The sequence below is a fragment of the Vanacampus margaritifer genome, chromosome 7 (assembly GCF_051991255.1).
Source record: "Vanacampus margaritifer isolate UIUO_Vmar chromosome 7, RoL_Vmar_1.0, whole genome shotgun sequence".
Taxonomy (NCBI): domain Eukaryota; kingdom Metazoa; phylum Chordata; class Actinopteri; order Syngnathiformes; family Syngnathidae; genus Vanacampus; species Vanacampus margaritifer.
In genome coordinates this window covers 18,317,290-18,336,207 of record NC_135438.1, presented here as the reverse complement: position 1 = coordinate 18,336,207, position 18,918 = coordinate 18,317,290, and the positions used below count along the sequence as shown (strand labels likewise).

General features: G+C 39.0%; 2 protein-coding genes across 5 annotated transcripts; one reads left to right on the top strand and one right to left on the bottom strand.

Annotated features, from left to right (window-relative positions):
* Nucleotides 1–276: 276 nt before the first annotated feature.
* On the bottom strand, nt 277–12,934 carry tmc5 (transmembrane channel like 5). 4 transcript variants are annotated; one of them, XM_077570266.1, is made up of 22 exons: nt 12,814–12,934; nt 11,597–11,681; nt 11,082–11,210; nt 9,524–9,753; nt 9,373–9,435; nt 8,173–8,286; nt 7,930–8,032; nt 7,025–7,100; nt 6,671–6,931; nt 6,364–6,506; nt 6,128–6,272; nt 5,613–5,765; nt 4,351–4,517; nt 3,896–3,971; nt 3,718–3,815; nt 3,540–3,635; nt 3,347–3,422; nt 2,876–3,009; nt 2,569–2,742; nt 2,222–2,300; nt 1,573–1,659; nt 277–938 (listed from the first exon to the last, which is right to left on the bottom strand). In XM_077570266.1, the coding sequence occupies exons 3-22, from the start codon at nt 11,150–11,152 to the stop codon at nt 471–473; spliced, it is 2,814 nt and encodes a 937-aa protein (XP_077426392.1). In that variant the 5' UTR covers nt 11,153–11,210; nt 11,597–11,681; nt 12,814–12,934; the 3' UTR covers nt 277–470. The 4 variants fall into 4 exon arrangements, with proteins under 4 accessions (XP_077426392.1, XP_077426393.1, XP_077426391.1 ...); XM_077570267.1 differs by lacking the exon at nt 11,597–11,681 and having other exon boundaries at nt 12,814–12,892; XM_077570265.1 differs by lacking the exon at nt 12,814–12,934 and having other exon boundaries at nt 11,597–12,394.
* tmc7 (transmembrane channel like 7) lies at nt 12,502–18,893 on the top strand. The gene is made up of 16 exons (XM_077570269.1): nt 12,502–12,799; nt 13,584–13,848; nt 13,962–14,110; nt 14,252–14,407; nt 14,508–14,593; nt 14,673–14,818; nt 14,892–15,039; nt 15,165–15,347; nt 15,430–15,575; nt 16,416–16,530; nt 16,612–16,709; nt 16,860–17,043; nt 17,150–17,280; nt 17,516–17,671; nt 17,751–17,829; nt 18,090–18,893. Exons 1-16 carry the CDS (start codon nt 12,784–12,786, stop codon nt 18,282–18,284), a joined length of 2,253 nt encoding a protein of 750 aa, XP_077426395.1. The 5' UTR covers nt 12,502–12,783; the 3' UTR covers nt 18,285–18,893.
* The last annotated feature ends 25 nt before the right edge of the window (nt 18,894–18,918 follow it).

The window sequence follows — 18,918 nt, the reverse complement described above, 5'->3', positions numbered from 1 at the left end:
CATAATGAGAGAGCTATAAATGATAAATTGAGGAAGCATGGAGCAGTGGTGAACCTTCCCAAAAGCTCAGCGGCGACTCATCCAGGAAGTCACAAAGGTATCCAGGACAATATTTAAAGAACTGCTGGCCTCCCCCACCTCAATTAAGGTCTGTGTTTATGACTCAATAATGAGGAAGAGACTGAGCAAAAATCACATCAATGGCATTTATTTGATGATGGGAAACATTTAAGTGTGGGGGAGGGGGGGGGAATCAGGAAGTGGACAAACACTTCTTCACATCACTAGTGAAGCCACACTCACATACAGAGCCTAACTTGATAGTTTGAATAAATTAGATTATAGATTATATTATATTATATAGATTGCTTTGTTGAAAATACAATTATTTGGATGACAAATCCTGACATAGTTTATCTGAATAACTACCTCATTTGCTTTTCAGAATTGAACACTTTCAAACCTTTAGTTTAGTAGCCATCATCATACTCATTCTGGGCTTGTTGCCGGGCTAACATAGCTTGTATGAGAGCACTGGAACTAGCAGGAGGTAGATTTTGAGGGGGAGCGGGGTCCCAAAGAAGACCCTCATTTCTTTCTGCTCTCTGCCTTGCTTGCATGACTTGTATCATAGCATTTGAAAACGAAGAGGGTAAACCATCAACCTCTAGCGCTGCATCATCTTCTTCTTGTTTTTGTCTTGCTTGCCTTGCTTCATTTACATCCATGGATCTGTCTTCGCCCATGTGCCTGGCGGGCATCCGTGGTGTCAAGGACGACTGGTAGATTGGTTCTCCCATTTCCTCCTCAGTTCTCGGACCACTCGGGAAGCGCCTCCCCTCTTGCTCGTGTGGTTGGTGAATAAGTAAAGCATGAACCGTGGAGCTCAAGTGGGAATGGCCACCTGTTGAACTGTCGTCTAGGCGTCGTTTGGGGTGCTTGAAATAGAAAAACACACCATTTCTAAAACCAAGTGAGGTTAGCATACGATCATGTAGAACATGGGTTAATCCTCTGAGGACCATATACCGAAAAATAAAAAGATGCAAGAGTCATATTTCTTTTCTTTCTTTTTTTTACTTAACTTATTAAACATGGTAAAAACCAATCAAGCATGCATGCAAGCAAGCAGTTTTACATTGTCTATATGTTTTAGGGTGGCCCGATGCCCTGTATCCCCCCCGGAATAGATCTGCCCCTCCATTGAGTAGCCGCTGAATCAAGAGCAATCTGTAATAAGAAAACCAGACTTGAAAATCATTAGTGTTATATGTTCATAAATCAGACCTAGACACTAAGCAGAAAGTGAAGGAAATTATTTTTGTAATTTACTATTTAAGCTGTAAATTGATTTGTGTTTCTGTATATCAAGAAAAGATTATTATTAGTAGTCATTGTGGTCCCCATTACTCACATCATCCCATGCTGCCCCTCTCCCTTTTTTTTATAGCATTGCGGGCAATGATGTCACAAGTTATTTTAAGTGTTTGCTGTGGGCCGCCAACAAATAGACAGCAGGCCACAAATGATCCCCAAGCCGTAGATTGGACACCACTGATGTAGCAAATGTACCTTCTTTTGATTCTTCTTTTTGTGCTTCTGATGAGATTTCTGGAGGTTCTTTAGTTTCTCCAACAAGAAGGACTTGTCTTTCCCTTCCTGGTGGGGAAAACAAATGTAAAGAGGGTAAAGTTAAAGTTTTGACCAAAAAGATGTTGTGATCTGTTTTGGGACTTTATTTTTATTTTATTGTATTGAATACATTTGATTTTGTTTTTTTGTGGTTCGTGTCCTGTCCTGTCCTGTCCTGGTCGTGTTTTGTTTTTTACTCCACCTGTGCTTGTTAACCTGGTCCCTGGTGCCTACCAATCAGCTGCTTGTGTTTTGTGTTGGTGTTCTTCATTGTCAGTTTACTTGCATGATTTGTTCCTCCTTTCTTTCAATCCTTTTTGGTTCATTGTGTTTGTGTCTCGGTCCTTTTCCAAGTAAAGTAAAATCAAGTTGAGTCTTTTTCCTAGTGTTTGTTTTGGTACTTTGACCATTTTGGACTTTTGTTAAGTTAGGAATCTTTATAAATCTATTCTATTTGTTTACTCTTTTTTTTTAAGAAATTAGTTTCTGGGCGCACTCCTGCCCTGCCCACTTGGGTCCTTTACCTTGCCAAACAGTGATTAAATGTGAACAATAAAATCACTCACAAGGACGTTGGAGTCACACTCACATTAGCAATTTGCTGTCTCAGTCGACCAATCAGGAGCTTGCGGCCCTGAGAGACTTGCCAGAACATATATATGATGATTCTGACAAGAAAAGCATAGCAGTCAATTAGAAGAAAAAAACACAATCCTGGTTATAAGATTATTATTTGTGACCATTGTTTATCAAATCAAATCATCAACAATGACTAGATTTGATCGAATAAAATCTATACATTGAGGAGCCTTGTCAAGTCGAGTTACTATTGTTTGCTAAGTGAATACATTGTGATGTTGACTTTTTTGATTAGGGCTTTTGAAACATACAATACAGTAAGAGTAACACACACATAAGAAATTCTTGTGCACTTACAAGATTATGAGAGTGCCGAGGAAGTAAACAATTTCACTTTTGATGACATTTTCATAGATCCAGATGGCCCCTTGGGAACCAGGGACGTCTTCCATGCTATCAATCCAGATTCCAACCACACTGAAGGTGTTGTTTAGGCCCCGAAATGGGCCACACTGCTGGGAGGGAGGGAGTCTACACAGAATACAAAACGTTAAATGAAAGGACTTGATTAGAGATATCTGGACTGTTGCTGAGTCTATTTTCAACTTCCACTGGATCTCCACTTGTAAGTATTTTTAAAGGGTCTACTGTAAATGGTCCCTACCGCCATGCAGTGTATCCAACCATTGACAGGGCTCCTACAAAGAAGGGGAAGAAGAGAAGGGCAACGAAGATGGTTTGCATCTGAGCTGCTCTGCCTGTCCGCCGTGGAGGCTGACAGTTGTGAGTCAGGCTGACCTAGGGACAAGTACATTTTATTACTACTATCATAATGTCATCAATCTAATTTCTAGTTTCACGCTGTAATGGAAAACATGAGGGGGCTTTAATATTCAAAGGTTTGAATTGTGTTATTTCAAAGGTCATTCACAATGTGCATGAAAGATTTAACAATGCCGCAGTGAACCAGGCTCCAATTACTGATCCTCCTCAGTTCATTTATTGTATACCATTAGTTGACTTCACAACAAAATGGAAGCTATGCATAAGTAATAAGATGAGACAAAGGAGTTGACAGAAACATAAATAGTCTTGTGTCTGGAAAAACATTGCAAAAAAATTGGCATATAGTTACCCTTTTTATGAAAAATAGGATGAAAAACTTGACTATCTGAATGGCAGGTAACAGTGGAGAGAAGTAAATTCCGATCCTACAGTGAGAAGAACACCAAACACATTATTATAGGAGCTTAATAGAGCTAATAGTAAGATCATTTGCTGCATCATTTATACATTGATTTCGAATTAATTACAATAAACGGTCTCACCAAACTAGGGTCTGTGCATAGATGAGCTCAAGGACATTTCTGGCAACATCAAACTCCGGAACCCCAAGACGTGGTAGGAACTTTGTTCCAATCAAACTGCAGCAGATCACAAAAATAAATAAAAGTCCCATCTGAGGTGAAATGTAAACATATATTTTTTTCAAACCGCACAACTCACTTGCTGAGAAACTCTCCAAATAAGGATCCCAATATGAGAAAAAAGAAGTCAAAAATGACCAAGCGGTACAATGCTTGTCCGACCATGGACTCCCAACACTGTGGGAAAACCATCACAAAGGTGAAGGAAGACTTTAAGCAATTGATTAATGTCTTAATTAAAGGGTTTTTAAACATACTGAAAACTTCTGAGCCACCACATTCATCCAGTAGTAGCATAACACACCCAGAATAAGCATCTTGAGTAAAACATTCCTGCAAATAGGAAAAACAAATACTTAAACAGATGTATTAACTGTACAATTACTGTACATAATATGTACAGTACATAAATCAAAAGAGGCAGAGCCATCTACAGCAGAGGTTTCAAACTCATTTCAATTCAGGGGCCACACACAGGGGCCCGGTGGATTTAAATCTTAGGAGTTTGTATGTTCTCCTTGTGATTGCAGGGGTTTTGTCCTGGTACTCATGGTTTCTTCTCACATTCTAAAAACATGCATGCAGTTTACAGTATATTGGAATTAAATTTCCATAGGTGTGAATGTGAATGGTCGGTTGTATGAAATTTGCTAACATAATGCATACTATTCATCATGCAACATGCTGAGAAACAGAAAGCCAGCTATTAGACCTGAGCAACAGAGTGTAGATCTGCCTGCGTTGACTGGAATATTGCTCAAACTTATTGAAAAGAGAATAGAAGAGTGGGACCACCAGGTTCATCAAGGAGACCACAAATGGGACAAGTAGAGTCTCTGCCTCTTGGAGCAGCGACCAGGTTGAAGCATCTGTTGTATTCTGCAGAGACGGATGGTACATAAGTGGATGGTAAGCTAACAAGAGAGTGTGTGTATTTAAAAGAAATCCTTTGCATTATGAGTCATCCCTCTTTATCTTGAGCAGCATGGTGATAGGATTTTACTGCAGTATACAGGAATGCCACTGCCACATGAGGAAATGTTATATTTATTTATTCTGCAGTCTACAGATACAGCTTTATTTTAAAAAAAAATAAATAATAATAATTAATAATTTAATAAATTATATATTAAAGTTTTAATAATTAATTTAAAATAAATATATATAGAAATATACATTTATTTATTCATTATATATATATACAGTGGTACCTCTGAGTTTGAACATAATTCGTTCCTGCGAAGTGTTCAAAGTCCGAATTGTTTAACCTCCGAAACATTTTTTCCCATAGGAAATAATGTAAATGCAATTAATCCGTTCCCAAGCTCCAAAAACAGAAAATTCCTATTTTAATTTATATTCATGTTTTTTTACATTTACAGTACAGTACAGTACAGTATTCAAACAATAAAAAAATACCTTACCTGTTGTGGTCTGATGGCATCAGTAGATGATAAATGCAATGTTAATGCTAGCTTTAGTTCTGTGCTGAGTTTGTGTATTTGACATTGGGCATATTGTTAGACTACTAAGCGGTCCTTGCGTGCGTTGTTTAACGTCAGGCACCTTGTTGAACAGCTCCTCGTGCCAGTATTTACAGAAGTAGTCACAGTAGTTACAACTGCGCGATAATCTCCTTCCTGTTACCTGTTCAAGGTATGTTTGTCTTAGCTTGCTTTGCTTGGGTGTTCGAACTCCGAAAATGAGTTCAAACTCCGAGGCATTTTTTACTCAGATTTTTGGGTTGAAGTCCGAATTGTACGAGTTAAGCTGTGTGTGTGTGTATATACTGTATATATATACTGTATATATATATATATATATATATATATATATATATATATATTACATTTTTGTTGTTGTTTTTACCTATACCAAGAATATAAAATGGTACCGAACATCTTACGCCACCTTCGATTAACCGTCCTCCACTGAGTGCATTTTCTATTGTTAATCATGCAATCACTTGAGTACCTGCTGTTCGTACTGGCAGAGGAAATAGATACTGGCGGCACATCCAACAGCCAGACCGGTGGAGAGAAGCCACGAGCCCAGATGAATCCCAACGTGCTTGAGCTTTTCAGTGAGGGTTAGCAGATCTCTTTGGGCTTTCTCTGACATTGACTCCTGGAAGGATGAACAAGGTTATTATGGTCCCAAAAGATAGTAAGACATTGATTGATTGATTGATTAATTGATCAATTGGTTGATTGACCAATCAGATTTCCAGATTGATTTAATTCATTCAGTTCAAATGGATTTTTGACGTCTATAGCCGTCAATGGCACTGAATGACCTATGCCACTTCACAGTTGGTTCAGGAGCGACATCTTGTAGCGTTTAGTAAGATCAATATATCCTTATTGACTGCAGGGTAAAATACATACCCCCAGTAAATATACTGTATTCTTTGAATTGCTGTGTTAGTGTAAAAGTAACAGCATACAGTATGTTCTTATATTGAGAGGGGTTTAAAAAACAGCATTCACCTTTAGCTGTACTCTGAGGTTGTTCTTGCGTCGTCTCACTGCTCTCTCACTGATGATGCTAAAATCCCAGCTGCACAATAGCTGCCATGCACTGTTTGAAACTTGATCCACAAGCATGTAATTTGTCTTGAAGGAGTTTGCCATGCTGTAATGGACAAAAGAAATGTTTATATAGGGGTGTATACCGTAAACTCACGAATGTTTACAATAAAGGGAATCACATTAACTAGTCTAACCTTGCGATTAGTGCAATGCCGCACAACACCATATAAATGGCAGTTGTGAAAAAGTAGGCTAGCTGCATGTTGTATTCCACCAGACCCACAAGGGTTTCATTGCTGTAACCGCCGTAGTACATGACAGTGAAGTTGAAGTAACCCTGATGGAGTGAACACATAGCAATGCACATTATTATTTCAATATTAAAAATATTTTAATGAATATACATGAAATAAGCTGGTTAAAAATAAAATACAGTACCTAAAAAGTAGCCCACATTATGTGTCAATCATGATGGTGCTCTGAATATAAGACTACACTTACAGCTCCAGTTAGAATCTCAAGTCCTCTGAAACCAACATTTGGAGGTAAGTTGGGGGAAATATCATAAACCAGCAGCGGGATGGTGATGAAGCCAAAGTTAATCAGGAAGGAGAATATGTTGAAAATGAGCAACCACTTGAGAAATAGAAAGTAGGTGAGGACGCTGGTGCCAAACTTGCCACCGATCTCCTTCATGATGCCTTGCCACAGTTCCAAGGTCTGCCTAGCAGACCGGATACTGTAACCGCACCTGCGAAGAAACTGGCAGAACACAGATTTTGGCATGGCCGTGCTGGCCGTGCTTCAGGATGACAAAGATTCGATGCAGTATTGCGATCTTATAATGAAACTCACCAGTGATGTTCTCTCTGAACAGTCTGCAAAACAAGTGAACTGACGAGACCGGGACTCAAATGCCAGCACTTCACTCCTGTAAAGGTTATTCAAAATATTATCTGATGCTAATTTGCTTGCTTTTGATAAAAACATATTTCTGGACAGTTTGCACAATTGCCTGTAATTCTGTAAGCGGCAGGAGAAAATACTTTGGACTTCCTGCTAATTAGTTTCAGGATAGACCACAGGCAACATCTACAACTAAGCACTTCAATGAGCTTCACTGTCCACTGTAAGGAGGTCAAATAGAGCTGCTGTATCAACATTTACGGCTTTACTAACATACTATTAATTTGTAGTTTGAAGATGAAGTGCAAAAAACAAATGAATGTGAAAATGGCCCAATTCGATGTTTAGGAACCGCTGTACTAGACTGACTACATTGAGCACCATTTTCAAACATACTATATAAACTGTATGTGTCAAGGTTTTCCACCCACTGAAATGATTAACATTACTAGAGGAACACTGATACTGACTATACTGAAAACCTAGGGCTCTGTTTTCATGGACAGTCCAAGACAAGCGTGAGGCGTGCTCTTAATCTGTGCAGGGGTAGGCTAGACTGGGTTTTGGTATTTTCGCAGATGCAAGTAGCCTGGCACAGTTAAAACAACAACAACAACAACACATTTTACACTTTTATGTGCCACAGTATTCCCTTTAAAATCTCACACGTGAGGCTCAGTCCTTGAAATGGCAAAAGAAGAAGCTGATTTGCTGGAGTCCTTGCACACCAATGAGCAGCCAAGGAAATTGGGGCTCATACAGTCAGCGCTGCTTGCACCGCAGTAGTGCCAGGAGGCCAGTAACACACACGTGCAAAAAGCCAAGTACGTAGCGTGTATGAGCCTTGCAGCCACCTTATATGCTTTTTCTCTGCAAAGCTCATCGGAAGGTCCTGTATGGCTTTGATTCTGTCTCGTGTTGACAAGTCAACAAGTTCTTTGACCAGATTCTTCTCCTCTGTTACACAGGAAAGGACAGGCAAGCACTGTTTTTGTTATCCTTGTCTGGAAAAAAATACTATCAGGTGTATCACTGATAAATCTACAGAGATCTGAAATAATTATTCAACATCTACTGTAAAGGCCACTGAGTCTTACCATTTTCCATCTCATTCATGATGGCCTCCTCTGTGAATGCTAGATGATCAGGATCATGGCTTGGAAACATATTCATCCTTAATCCGACTCCCCTCCATCTCATAGACATTGTGCCTGAAAGATCGAAAGAAGCAGAATACTGTAAGTAGTAGAAATATATGTTGTCCCTAATATATGGAATTTAATGTTACAATAATGCTACACGATAAGTATGAAACGTGGAGGAACCTCCATTCTATTAAGTGTGGTGTGCAACACAACTGTTTACATCAGAGTGTAAGCTGAATTTAGCATTGAGGGAAACCAATGAGTATGCAGTAGTAAAGAAGAAATTATTAGGGGTGACTTCAATAGTTCAAATTTTATATATGTTGTAAATGTCCAATAAAATGTACAATAAACAATTTTCCCCCAAGTTTTCATACTCTTGTTAACATAAAAGCGAATAAAAATGTTAAACTAATATAAATATGGCTGCATCTTTTAGTCATTGATACAGCAATTTCACAATAAATCATAAAATTGAGATAAAATTAAAAAGATGTCCTGTACTGTAAAAAACAAGTATGATATTGATTTGTGTTGGGGTCATTTTTTGGCCACAAGATGGCATAATTACTTTTGTAAGACAATGGTGACAGCTCAGTGCATTTTATTTTAGTTTTAAGAGCTATTTAATCTTTAACATGAAGTAACTTGTGAAATTCTGCAAATGTTTTTAAATTGTAGAATACAACTTGACCCCAGTCTCCACAAATATACGCATTAATATTTAATTTATTACTGCTAAATTTTGACATGGACGTGTCTGCTGCGTTGCGACTGGAATTCCCCCAATATAAGCTTCCAAGTAAGGGGTGGTCATTAATCACACGTTAAAAAAATTTGTGGCGCTAAAGGAACTTTTAATTAAATTCAAAATTATTTTTGACACCCCTAAAATAAATAAATAAGATAATAGAGAATAAACTTTTTTTTTAAAGGACGGATGGAATAAATGTCACTACTCACTTTTCTATGAAATGCCACAGATTTTTCTTTTTTTTTTACTTTTGTAAGTATTTTGTCAAATTATAAAAAATACTTTACACCAGTTATAATTGTGTGTGTGTGTGTGCGTGTGTTTAAAGAGATACTGTAGCTAGAGATATATACCACACTTATAAAATCACTTGGGGTGTAAAAAATTGTAACCATTACCTGATGATGCAGAAGGAAGTTGATCATACTGAGAGCCATGGTCAATTTGGTTTGGACTGTGACCTGCATAACAATGAGTGAGTTGGTATAACATACCATTAAACAATTCATATTCTGTGTTTTGTTTGGCACGACATCAAGCCCCACTCACTAATGTCATGCTGGAATACAGAGCTTTCTGGGTGTCTTGACTGCAGTCCCATCGGAATATTTTCTCTTCCCCTCCAGTCCTGCTCCTGCCAGCCCCCCCAGGGTACTCTCACTCTATCACCATTTCCATTGGTTTGACCAATCTCGTAGTCATACGTTTCCTCCCTGTCCTTCCACCAGTCCTGTTCTTCCTGGACATACGGGTTAGTGTGCTGTGGTTTTCTGGAAGACCTGAATACAACACAGAATAAACAATGGGAAATATGAAATGGCTATATTCAACAGGTTGTGCTATACAATTCATAGGGCTTTAGCTAAGAGTTCATATATGACAATTACATTTCAAGTTCATAATGTGACTATTACAGACCTGGGCAAACCCCGGCCCGCGGGCCAAATACGGCCCGTTATGCGTTTCAATCCGGCCCGCCGAACTTATCCAATAAGGCTAGAAAAAAATTCAAATTTTTTTTTTTTTGTTCAGCTCAGTGTACGAGTGGTTAGAGTGTCCGCCCTGAGACTGGGAGGTCGTGGGTTCAATTCCCGGCCGGGTCATACCAAAGACTATAAAAATGGGACCGATTGCCACTCTGCTTGACACTCAGCATTAAGGGTTGGAATTGGGAGGTTAGATCACCACATGATTCCCGAGCGCGGCGCTGCTGCTGCTCACCGCTCCCTCAGGGGATGCGTCAAATGCGGAGAACAAATTTCGCCCCACTTAAATGGGTGTAACAATCAGTGGATCTTATCTTATTAATTTTATTTTGTCCCTGCAATGCGGATTGGATGTACGCGCTTTGTCCTCAGCGCGTGACAGGCAGCAGCGGCTATCATGCAGCCACATGTGTCACACATACTGTGGGTCCGGGTTAAAAATGGGTGGGCCAATGGAAAAAAATTCTTTAACTTTACGCCTTGAATTGAAATCTATTAATAATAGATGCAGTCACCAGGTTTGACAGATCACAGTGTATGTGCTATTAAAATCTATTTACATTTCTCCTCCCACTTTTATTAGCTATTGGAAAAGCTGTTTTAAATATGTGGATTTTGCACATTTGAAAAACGCACTCCTAAGTGCACACTATAAGTAAATTGGGTTGTACATTTATCTGTGTGTTTTTACTGTGCTATGAGGTCCAAATGCACCTGGTCCGGCCCATCTGTCCAAATTTCAAACCCATTGTCGCCCGCAAGTCAAAAAGTTTGCCCACCCCTGGACTATTATCTGGAATCATATCACTTAGATACAAATGTAATCAGGTTAAAAGTTTCAATAACGGCGTATAATAATCTATTTTCAGAGGCTTACTGTATTACAGTTAGGCAAATATCCGGAATCCCGAGAGTTAAAGGTTTCCAAGAAAAGTACTTTACTGAACCAATGTAAATTCCAACCTCCTCTTAAAGAATTTTTGGAGCACACCCAGTTACTGTATATCCTCAGGTCATGTGTAAATATTACATCATTATGTCACGAATAAATGGCGGCCCAAAGCAAAAGAGTGAATGTTGAGATAAATGATGGAGTGATTTCAATTTAGATTACCACCCACCTATCAATTTCCAGGGTCTCGCTGTCATGGTAGGCAGGGTTGAGAAGTCCTCCGTTGCTGTAACTTGACATGAGGGTCTTCAAATTTCAAAATTGTTGATACTTTTCACTCTATGACATAGGTCCAGTCCTGTTCAAGTAAACCAAACAGGACAGACAGTGTTGATTATAATATTGTATCTTGGGTTGTTGCTGACGAGGCTAAATTGTACGTTTGAAGCGACAATCACATTTCAAGAGAGAAGCATGTCATTTAATATGCCTGCATCATCCCCATTGGTTTATCATTAATTTAACAGGGTTCAAGTGATTCCCAGCAAGGGCACCCCAGTTTACCAAGGGAGAACATCAGGGGTGTAGTCATCAAATATAACTTAAATCAGCTGGGTAAGGTCCCGAAATTAAAACTTCAAAACGCTACACAGAAAACAGTAGCCTGTGAATAGAGAGTGAATGTAGTGTTGAATTACGTATTTAATGTGTCAAAGAGATACATACATTTCATGATTGGCTTACCTGGTGATTGTGAGGAAATGGAAACAAATCCACCAGAAGTGAAGCCTGATTTAAAAAACAAACCTAGGAGTCCATGCTAATCAAACTGAAAGACAAAACACTGTGTGTCCAATAACAACCATCCCAAAATGCAAGTAACCAGGAAGTACTGTATGTGCTGAAGTCACAAAGGTAAAAGTCCACTGCTTATCAATAGACCAGGTGGGTCTCAGCCTCTCAGGTGTACAATGTCTATTGTGAACACAATGAATTCCAAAGGCATAATTTATTTAACGTCCTTATTAGGACATTCGGGCAGGCATCCAAGTGGATATATAGACCTGAAACCGTGCTGCTCTTCATACTCACCCACACAAAAATAAGGAAAAGATATAGACTACAGTAGCAACAGTAACTACTAACTTGTGTTATATCTGGGTTGAACACTATGTCAATAATGTAAAATGACAAAAGCTACTGTAGTTGATCAGGATCAAATTTGAATCAATAATGCTTGAATTTTAGAGGTGAACGACACTGTCGACCGTATGCGAGATGTGGTTTGATTGATAACAGGGACATTAAAAAATACAATAAAAATGAAATAAAAATCATCCATTAACTCATACGTTTTGCAAAATCATATTACATTATTTCTCTTCGGCTTTCACTTGTGAAAATCATCCCAAAATTAAATATTAACAGAAATGCAGCTGTACGAAATTAAGTAATACAATGATTAAATGATATCTGAAAATGATATCAGCGCATATTAGCGCTTTTTAAGTGTGCGTGTGCGTTGTGTTCGCTGAAACTTGCCCCGCCTTGTCCTGTGAACGACAAACGGAGCCTTTTTGTGCAAATATAGCAATGAATTGTGGGAAATGTAGTGCACAAAAAACATCTAAGCTGCGACTTGCTGCTTGTGTGTGTATTTATTTATTTATTTTTAAATAAATATTATATATTCTTAATCTGATGAATGAATTAATTAAAAAAAATGCTAATTAAAATGAAATACACTAAATAAACACACTTTGGGAGTGTTCGGGAGTTCAGGAAGTTGTCGCTGCCACTGCAAGTTTTAAACCTGACAAGTGACAACAGTAGCGTCAACAACGAACACCAGCTGAGGCTAACAGCCTTATAGTTGTCCAACATAATACTGTTCAATATATATCCGTTTTACTACACCAGAAAGGGAGGCGATGGATACGGATTCAGGTGAAACTACTTACTTTTACGTGTGCCTTTACCTGTCGCAATCGTCACTCCAGTTTAGTTTAGTTAACTCTTCAGCTAACCAGCTAATGCTATGTCGACTTAAAGTGAGACGAAGGGTTATTTGTCTCGAAAAAGACGGACACGTTTTCATGTTTTACGACTACATAGATGCAGACTATCCCCCCCAAACAAAGAAAAAAAGACGCAGTTAGCATTTTGTTCGTCTACTCCTTGTCTGTTTACAGTGAAGTGATTAATCAGGTAGATTCGTATCGGTAACAACATTAGGCTTAATACAAGAGTAGTCGTAGACATTAGGAATTATTGATTTATTTACAAAGCTGATTATATTGCTTCTGTATTGTTTGACAAGTCGTTGTAGTGCTCCAGCACAGTTCAGCGAGTCAGACAGTGTACTAGACAAGAGTACAGTCGGAACTATAGACACTCTAAATTTTTGTAGATCATAACCATACATGAGTTATATATAAGTTGCATATTAGCGTTCGTTGTCAGTGTTTTGCAATGAACAACTTGAATCAACAGGTCTTTTTATGTGATTACAGCCCCCCATCCATAGAAGAGCTTCCTAAACAACCACAAGAATAACACATTGAAAACCATTATCACATTATAATAATGATTTATTATTATAACTGTGTTTAAACAGTATAGATACTTGATGTATTATGTTGTTTAATGCTTTACGTTTGGGGTTTGTGCTCTATGTAATCAACTATTATGTATCATCATTCACCATCACCATTTTTTCTATCTTTTGCAGTGTTCTACACTGATCGAAGTGGAAAAGTCACCAGCAACCCGCTGCTCGACCAGCTCCCCAGCTACCAGTCCCTGCTGTACCGCAGGAAGCCATCCAATAGTGGCACCAAGAGAAGGAGCAGCTCTCGAGCCCGTATTGGCTCCTCCGGCAGTTGGAAATGGACTCTGAGTACTGTAAGTAGACATGATGAAAAACAGAAGAGCCAAGTGGAGCAGAGACCAACTAGAGCACTTCCACAGACCATGGCTGAGAAACGCAGAGACAAGTAAAAAATGTTCATCCTCACCCCTCTAGTTATACAATTAACTCAACACTGGTATCACATATTGATGGTGATGGCATAGTGATCCTAACATGTTCGACCATGCTTGGTGTTAGAGCGTTACGCCTACAAGAGGATGCAAAGCTCAGCAGCTGGAGACAATGGAGGCAAAGCACCCACAGGTATCTCCGCAGACTGCAAGATGATGTACATGAGTGGCTGACTGCCCTGCAACTCTGGAGGGGCGACATCCATCTCATAGAGGGTGAGAGAGGTGTTACAATGCATCTCATAACCAGATACCTGGAAAGAAAATTACAGCAATGTTGGTAATTTTGTAGTGCAATGTAGTAGTGAAATGAATTGTATATATTGTTGATTGTTTTTATTTCTCTTGTTTGTCCAGGAATGTTTGGCACAGGGATTCTGTCCTACTTTTCTTTCCTGCGCTATCTTGTTATGCTCAACCTGATCATCTTCACACTCATGTTCAGCTTCGTCCTGTTGCCCATCATCATTGCCCCGCACGCCTCAGGGAACATCACCTACAACCAGGATGATGGTCAGAGAACACTTGCTTGTGTTAACACCAAGAAACCTTTAGAATTAGTTTACGCTTTTGTCGTAGCATGTGTATGATGTACGATCTTGTCTGACAACAGGGGGTGTTTGCAGTGATTATCCAAGCAGCGCTCGCCGAGGTCTTGTCATTTTTCATGAGCACATCGCAGATCTCTTGTCTGGCGGAGTAAGTATTTTTTTATCTTCAGCAATCAATAATAATGTTATTGCGGGGTCTTCACTCAACTTGTGTGCTTTTTCTTTAGGGCTTTCTTGAGCGGACCTATCTATTTTATGGCTACTATAGAGCGGATAAAATCCACTTCCCCAGGGTCACCTATAATTTGCCTCTAGCCTACCTGCTGGTCACTGTAGCATACCTCTTCCTCAGTCTTATCTGGATCGTTAAAAGGTGCTGGAGAGTTATTTAGTGTTATTTTGAAATGCTTAAAGTGTTGCTGACAAGAGATGCCTAATTTTCCCAGGTCTGCCACTGGTTTCAAACGTAATCTGGTTCAGGATGAAGACCGCTTTCAGAGTTTTTGTAACAAGATATTTGCTGGCTGGGATTTCTGCATCACCAATGGGAATGCAGCCAAGCTCAAAATGAGCAGCCTGCTTTATGAGCTTAGGGTAATTTGGTCCTTTTTCCCCCTTTTTGGGGGATTTAGCATGTGTAATTTTCATAAATGTATTATTTTGTTGAAACAGAAATTCTGCATTTTATTCTGAATCAGTTCTCCCATTTTACCTTTTAGACAGATTTGGAGGAAGAAAGGATCAAACAGAAAATAGCAGATCGGACCCGTAAAGAGAAATGTCGCATTTATCTCATACGCTTCATCCTCAACCTGTTTGTCGTTGCTGTATTAGCTGGTTGCTTCTACAGCATTTACATTGCCACCATTTTCTCCCAGGAAGCACAGAGGAATGAGGTCAAGGTAAGCGCAGGCTTCTTCACACTTAACATAAAAACTGTTTAAAAATGGAAAGCCATCCTGAGTCAGTTTTTCTGATTTGCAGGGAAATTTTATTGTGGATCTCATCCACGAGTATCTGCCGTCAATTGTGATCACTTTGGCCAACTTCATCACTCCCTTCCTCTTCTCAGTCATCATCAACTTTGAGGACTACTCGCCTGCTTTCGAGATCCGTTTTACTCTCATTAGGTGCATGCAACATCATGTCATTACAATAAAATAACCATGACAATTAGGACTTCAGTAACTTATCACCTAAGCATTCTTGAGTGCCTTGAAAGGCGCTATATAAATCAAATCTATTATTAGGGCCTGAGCGGCGACCATTTTTATTTCGCATCGTGCAGTTGCTGTGACGATGTGCCATTTGCAAAGAAAAATGATGCTGTTTTGGGGGGTCTAAATCTAGGTGAAAACTCATGAAACCTTGCACGCACATCAGGCCTAGCAAAAAATAAATATGTTTTACAGGAATATTGTGCAATTGGCCCATTATTGCCCCCTATAAATTTTTAACAAAGCAGGACGTTTTACCTAGATCTATAAAAATTGGGAGGCAAATATAACAGCCCAAAAAAGTTCAGTAGCCATATGCTAAACCTAACAGGAAATCCACCATTTTGAATTCATTTTGGAAAACATCTAAAGAGACTTAAAGTTGTTGAAAGCTTTTCACTACGCCGCAGGGCGTTACCATGGCGAGCAATACACTATTTACCCCCCCAAAAAAGCTATTTCTGATGATCTAAATCTAGTTGAATACTCGAGGGATTTTTCACACACCTAAAGCTTGGCAAAAACATATTTTAGAGGGTTGTTGTCCTATGTGCAAGTATCCCAATGTGGCCAGTGTTGCAAGGGCCCTTTAAAGCTGCTCACAGCTTTGCTTATTCTTACTCTTTTTACTTTTAGAGTTTATCAAGGTATTTGTAGCAGAGGCTTGTCAAAGTGGGTAATAGTGACATACTTGGATGCCTGTGAAACAAAGTGGTTTCATTTCTTGATTGTCTTTGTTTTTAAAACACCCAGGTGTGTATTCATGCGACTGACCAGCATTGGAGTTTTGCTCTTCTCCCTCTGGTCTCAAATCACCAAATGTAAAGAAGGCCCATGTGTCTGCGGCTATAACCATTTGGTCTACTCAGTAAGTCACTTCATTCTGAAACCATGTTGTATCGAAAATACTGTCACTGGGGCCAAAATGTAATCTGGTGTCTTCCTACAGTGTTGGGAGACGCGTGTTGGCCAGGAAATGTACAAGCTCACCATCTTTGACTTCATGATCATTGTGGCAGTCACCATCTTTGTGGAGTTTCCCCGAAAGTAGGTCCAAAGCAGAATTAATGACATTTCCGTATCGGACGAACTCAATTTGTGTTCTACTGTATTAGGTTGTGATATTTATGTTTGACATTTCAATACAATGTACTCTGTCTTTTCAGTCTCATAATCTCCTGTCTTTCCTTTGCTCAGGCTGATAGTTAAGTATTGTGACTGTGGCCTTGCTAAGTGGTGGGGTCAGCAGGAGTTTGCAATCCCTCAGAATGTTCTTGAGATTGTTTACGGCCAGACCATCTGCTGGATCGGTGCATTCTACTCCCCAATGCTGCCTGCCATCTGCACCATCAAGTACTTTTTTATCTTTTACATCAAAAAGGTAAATTATTCTTGCAGGTTTATTTTGTTTTTTTTACAAACCAGACCAGAACTTCTTTATGAGCCTGTTTTTATTTTGTCGTGCTAATTATGTCATTGTTTACCAGGTGTCACTGATGAAAAACTGTCGTCCAGTCACACGTCCATTCAGAGCTTCAAGTTCCAACTTTTTCTTCCTGGGTGTGCTACTGATCGGCTTGAGTTTGGCCTGCGTGCCTGTTATTGTTAGTGTAGCACAGTAAGTAATGTTTGCACGTTTTGTCTCATATGCAGCGGTATTAGGTGGCTTGATTGTCACACAAATGTCACTTGCTTGGTAATTATTATTATTTTTAAATAATGTAAAGATTTAATTTATAAAACACAGTTACTAATTTGAGTGAAGTGTGTATATATATATAAAAAAAACATCTTTGTGACTCAGATTTTATGAACATACTCATCCATCATTCTAACCATGTTTGTACATACAGAATAAACTGTTCCCAGGCGTGCGGCCCATTTGTGAATTACACCACCTCCTGGGAGGTGCTACCAACTGCCATATACGAGCTACCCAGTGGGGTCCAAACTCTCCTCTTCACTATCTCTTCTGAGGCGTTTGCTGTATCCTTCTTTGTTGTTACATGGTATGTAGGATTTTTAAATAATTGACAAAAATGTGTCAAAATGTATACAACAGTGATGACTTTATCTCCTCTGCTGTAGTTTGGCCATGTTTTACGTCATCGCACTAGCTGGAGCACATAAGAGGGTGATCAAACAACTTAGGGAACAGCTAGCCATGGTGGGTATATTGAATCTTTGGTGCAATTAAACAGTCCTTGATCAGTTTTACGGCACAGTCATTATACTTAAACTGTTAAAGTAACACTTGGTGTTACAGTCAAGAACTTATTCAGTTTTTAAAGCAGCTTTTTAGTGGGCTCTCATGTCAACTCTCAGATTGTGGAGATTGACTTAATTTTGTGTGGTGTGAATGTTTTACTCCAAATTCCTGTTAAAAGTTTAACTGGAATACACTTTGTGTGTAACTGTGCTGTTCAGGAGGGTCGAGACAAGCATTTTTTGATCCAGAAACTGTGCCAGGCCCAGAAACTCTCCGCTATCACATCGCCTGGGTCCAGAGGTCAGCGGCAGTCCAGCAGAAGCAGCCCCAGTTACCACACTAGCTTCTCCAACAATTTCCCAGAAGGGCTGTTCTTGGCACATTCACCTCCAGACTCTTTCACGCATGTGTGAAGAAAGATTTAGGAGTTGGGGAGGAAAAACAACACTACACTGGACAAGCAGGCTGCAGTTGGATGGGACCAAACTGTTTTTGTTTGTTTATTTGTTTTTATGATGTAACTTTTCTTAACTTTTTTTTCATTCGACTATTATCTCTTCCTTCTGAGAAGGACTATACTACAAACACCATTTCTATTTTAGCCTACTCTTTGTACTGTATTGTGCACTTTATATGTTTTAAGCAAAATATTGTTTTATGTAACATATGTATTTGGATGACATTATGTTTACACTTATGCATTTACAAGTCAAGTCAAGTTTATTAATATAGGTCGTATTCATATAAGAGTCTCAAAGAGCTTTACATGCCCACGGTTGACAAATATCAACGACATCCCCTGATCGAACCACAAGAGGGCAATGGAAAAACTAAAAAAAAAAAACATCGGGGAAAATGAGAAACCAAAATCTGGTACATTTACAACTCATTGCAAAGCTGTCCGTACTGTTGAATATAGTTATTACCTCTTTCTTTTTTAAGTATTATTTTAAAATGTTAAAGTTTATTTTAACATTCCGGGGTGTTGTGACTGTAAAAGGAAAATAAACATTTTAAAATCACCTCTACTGCCTCCACGCCAGCAGA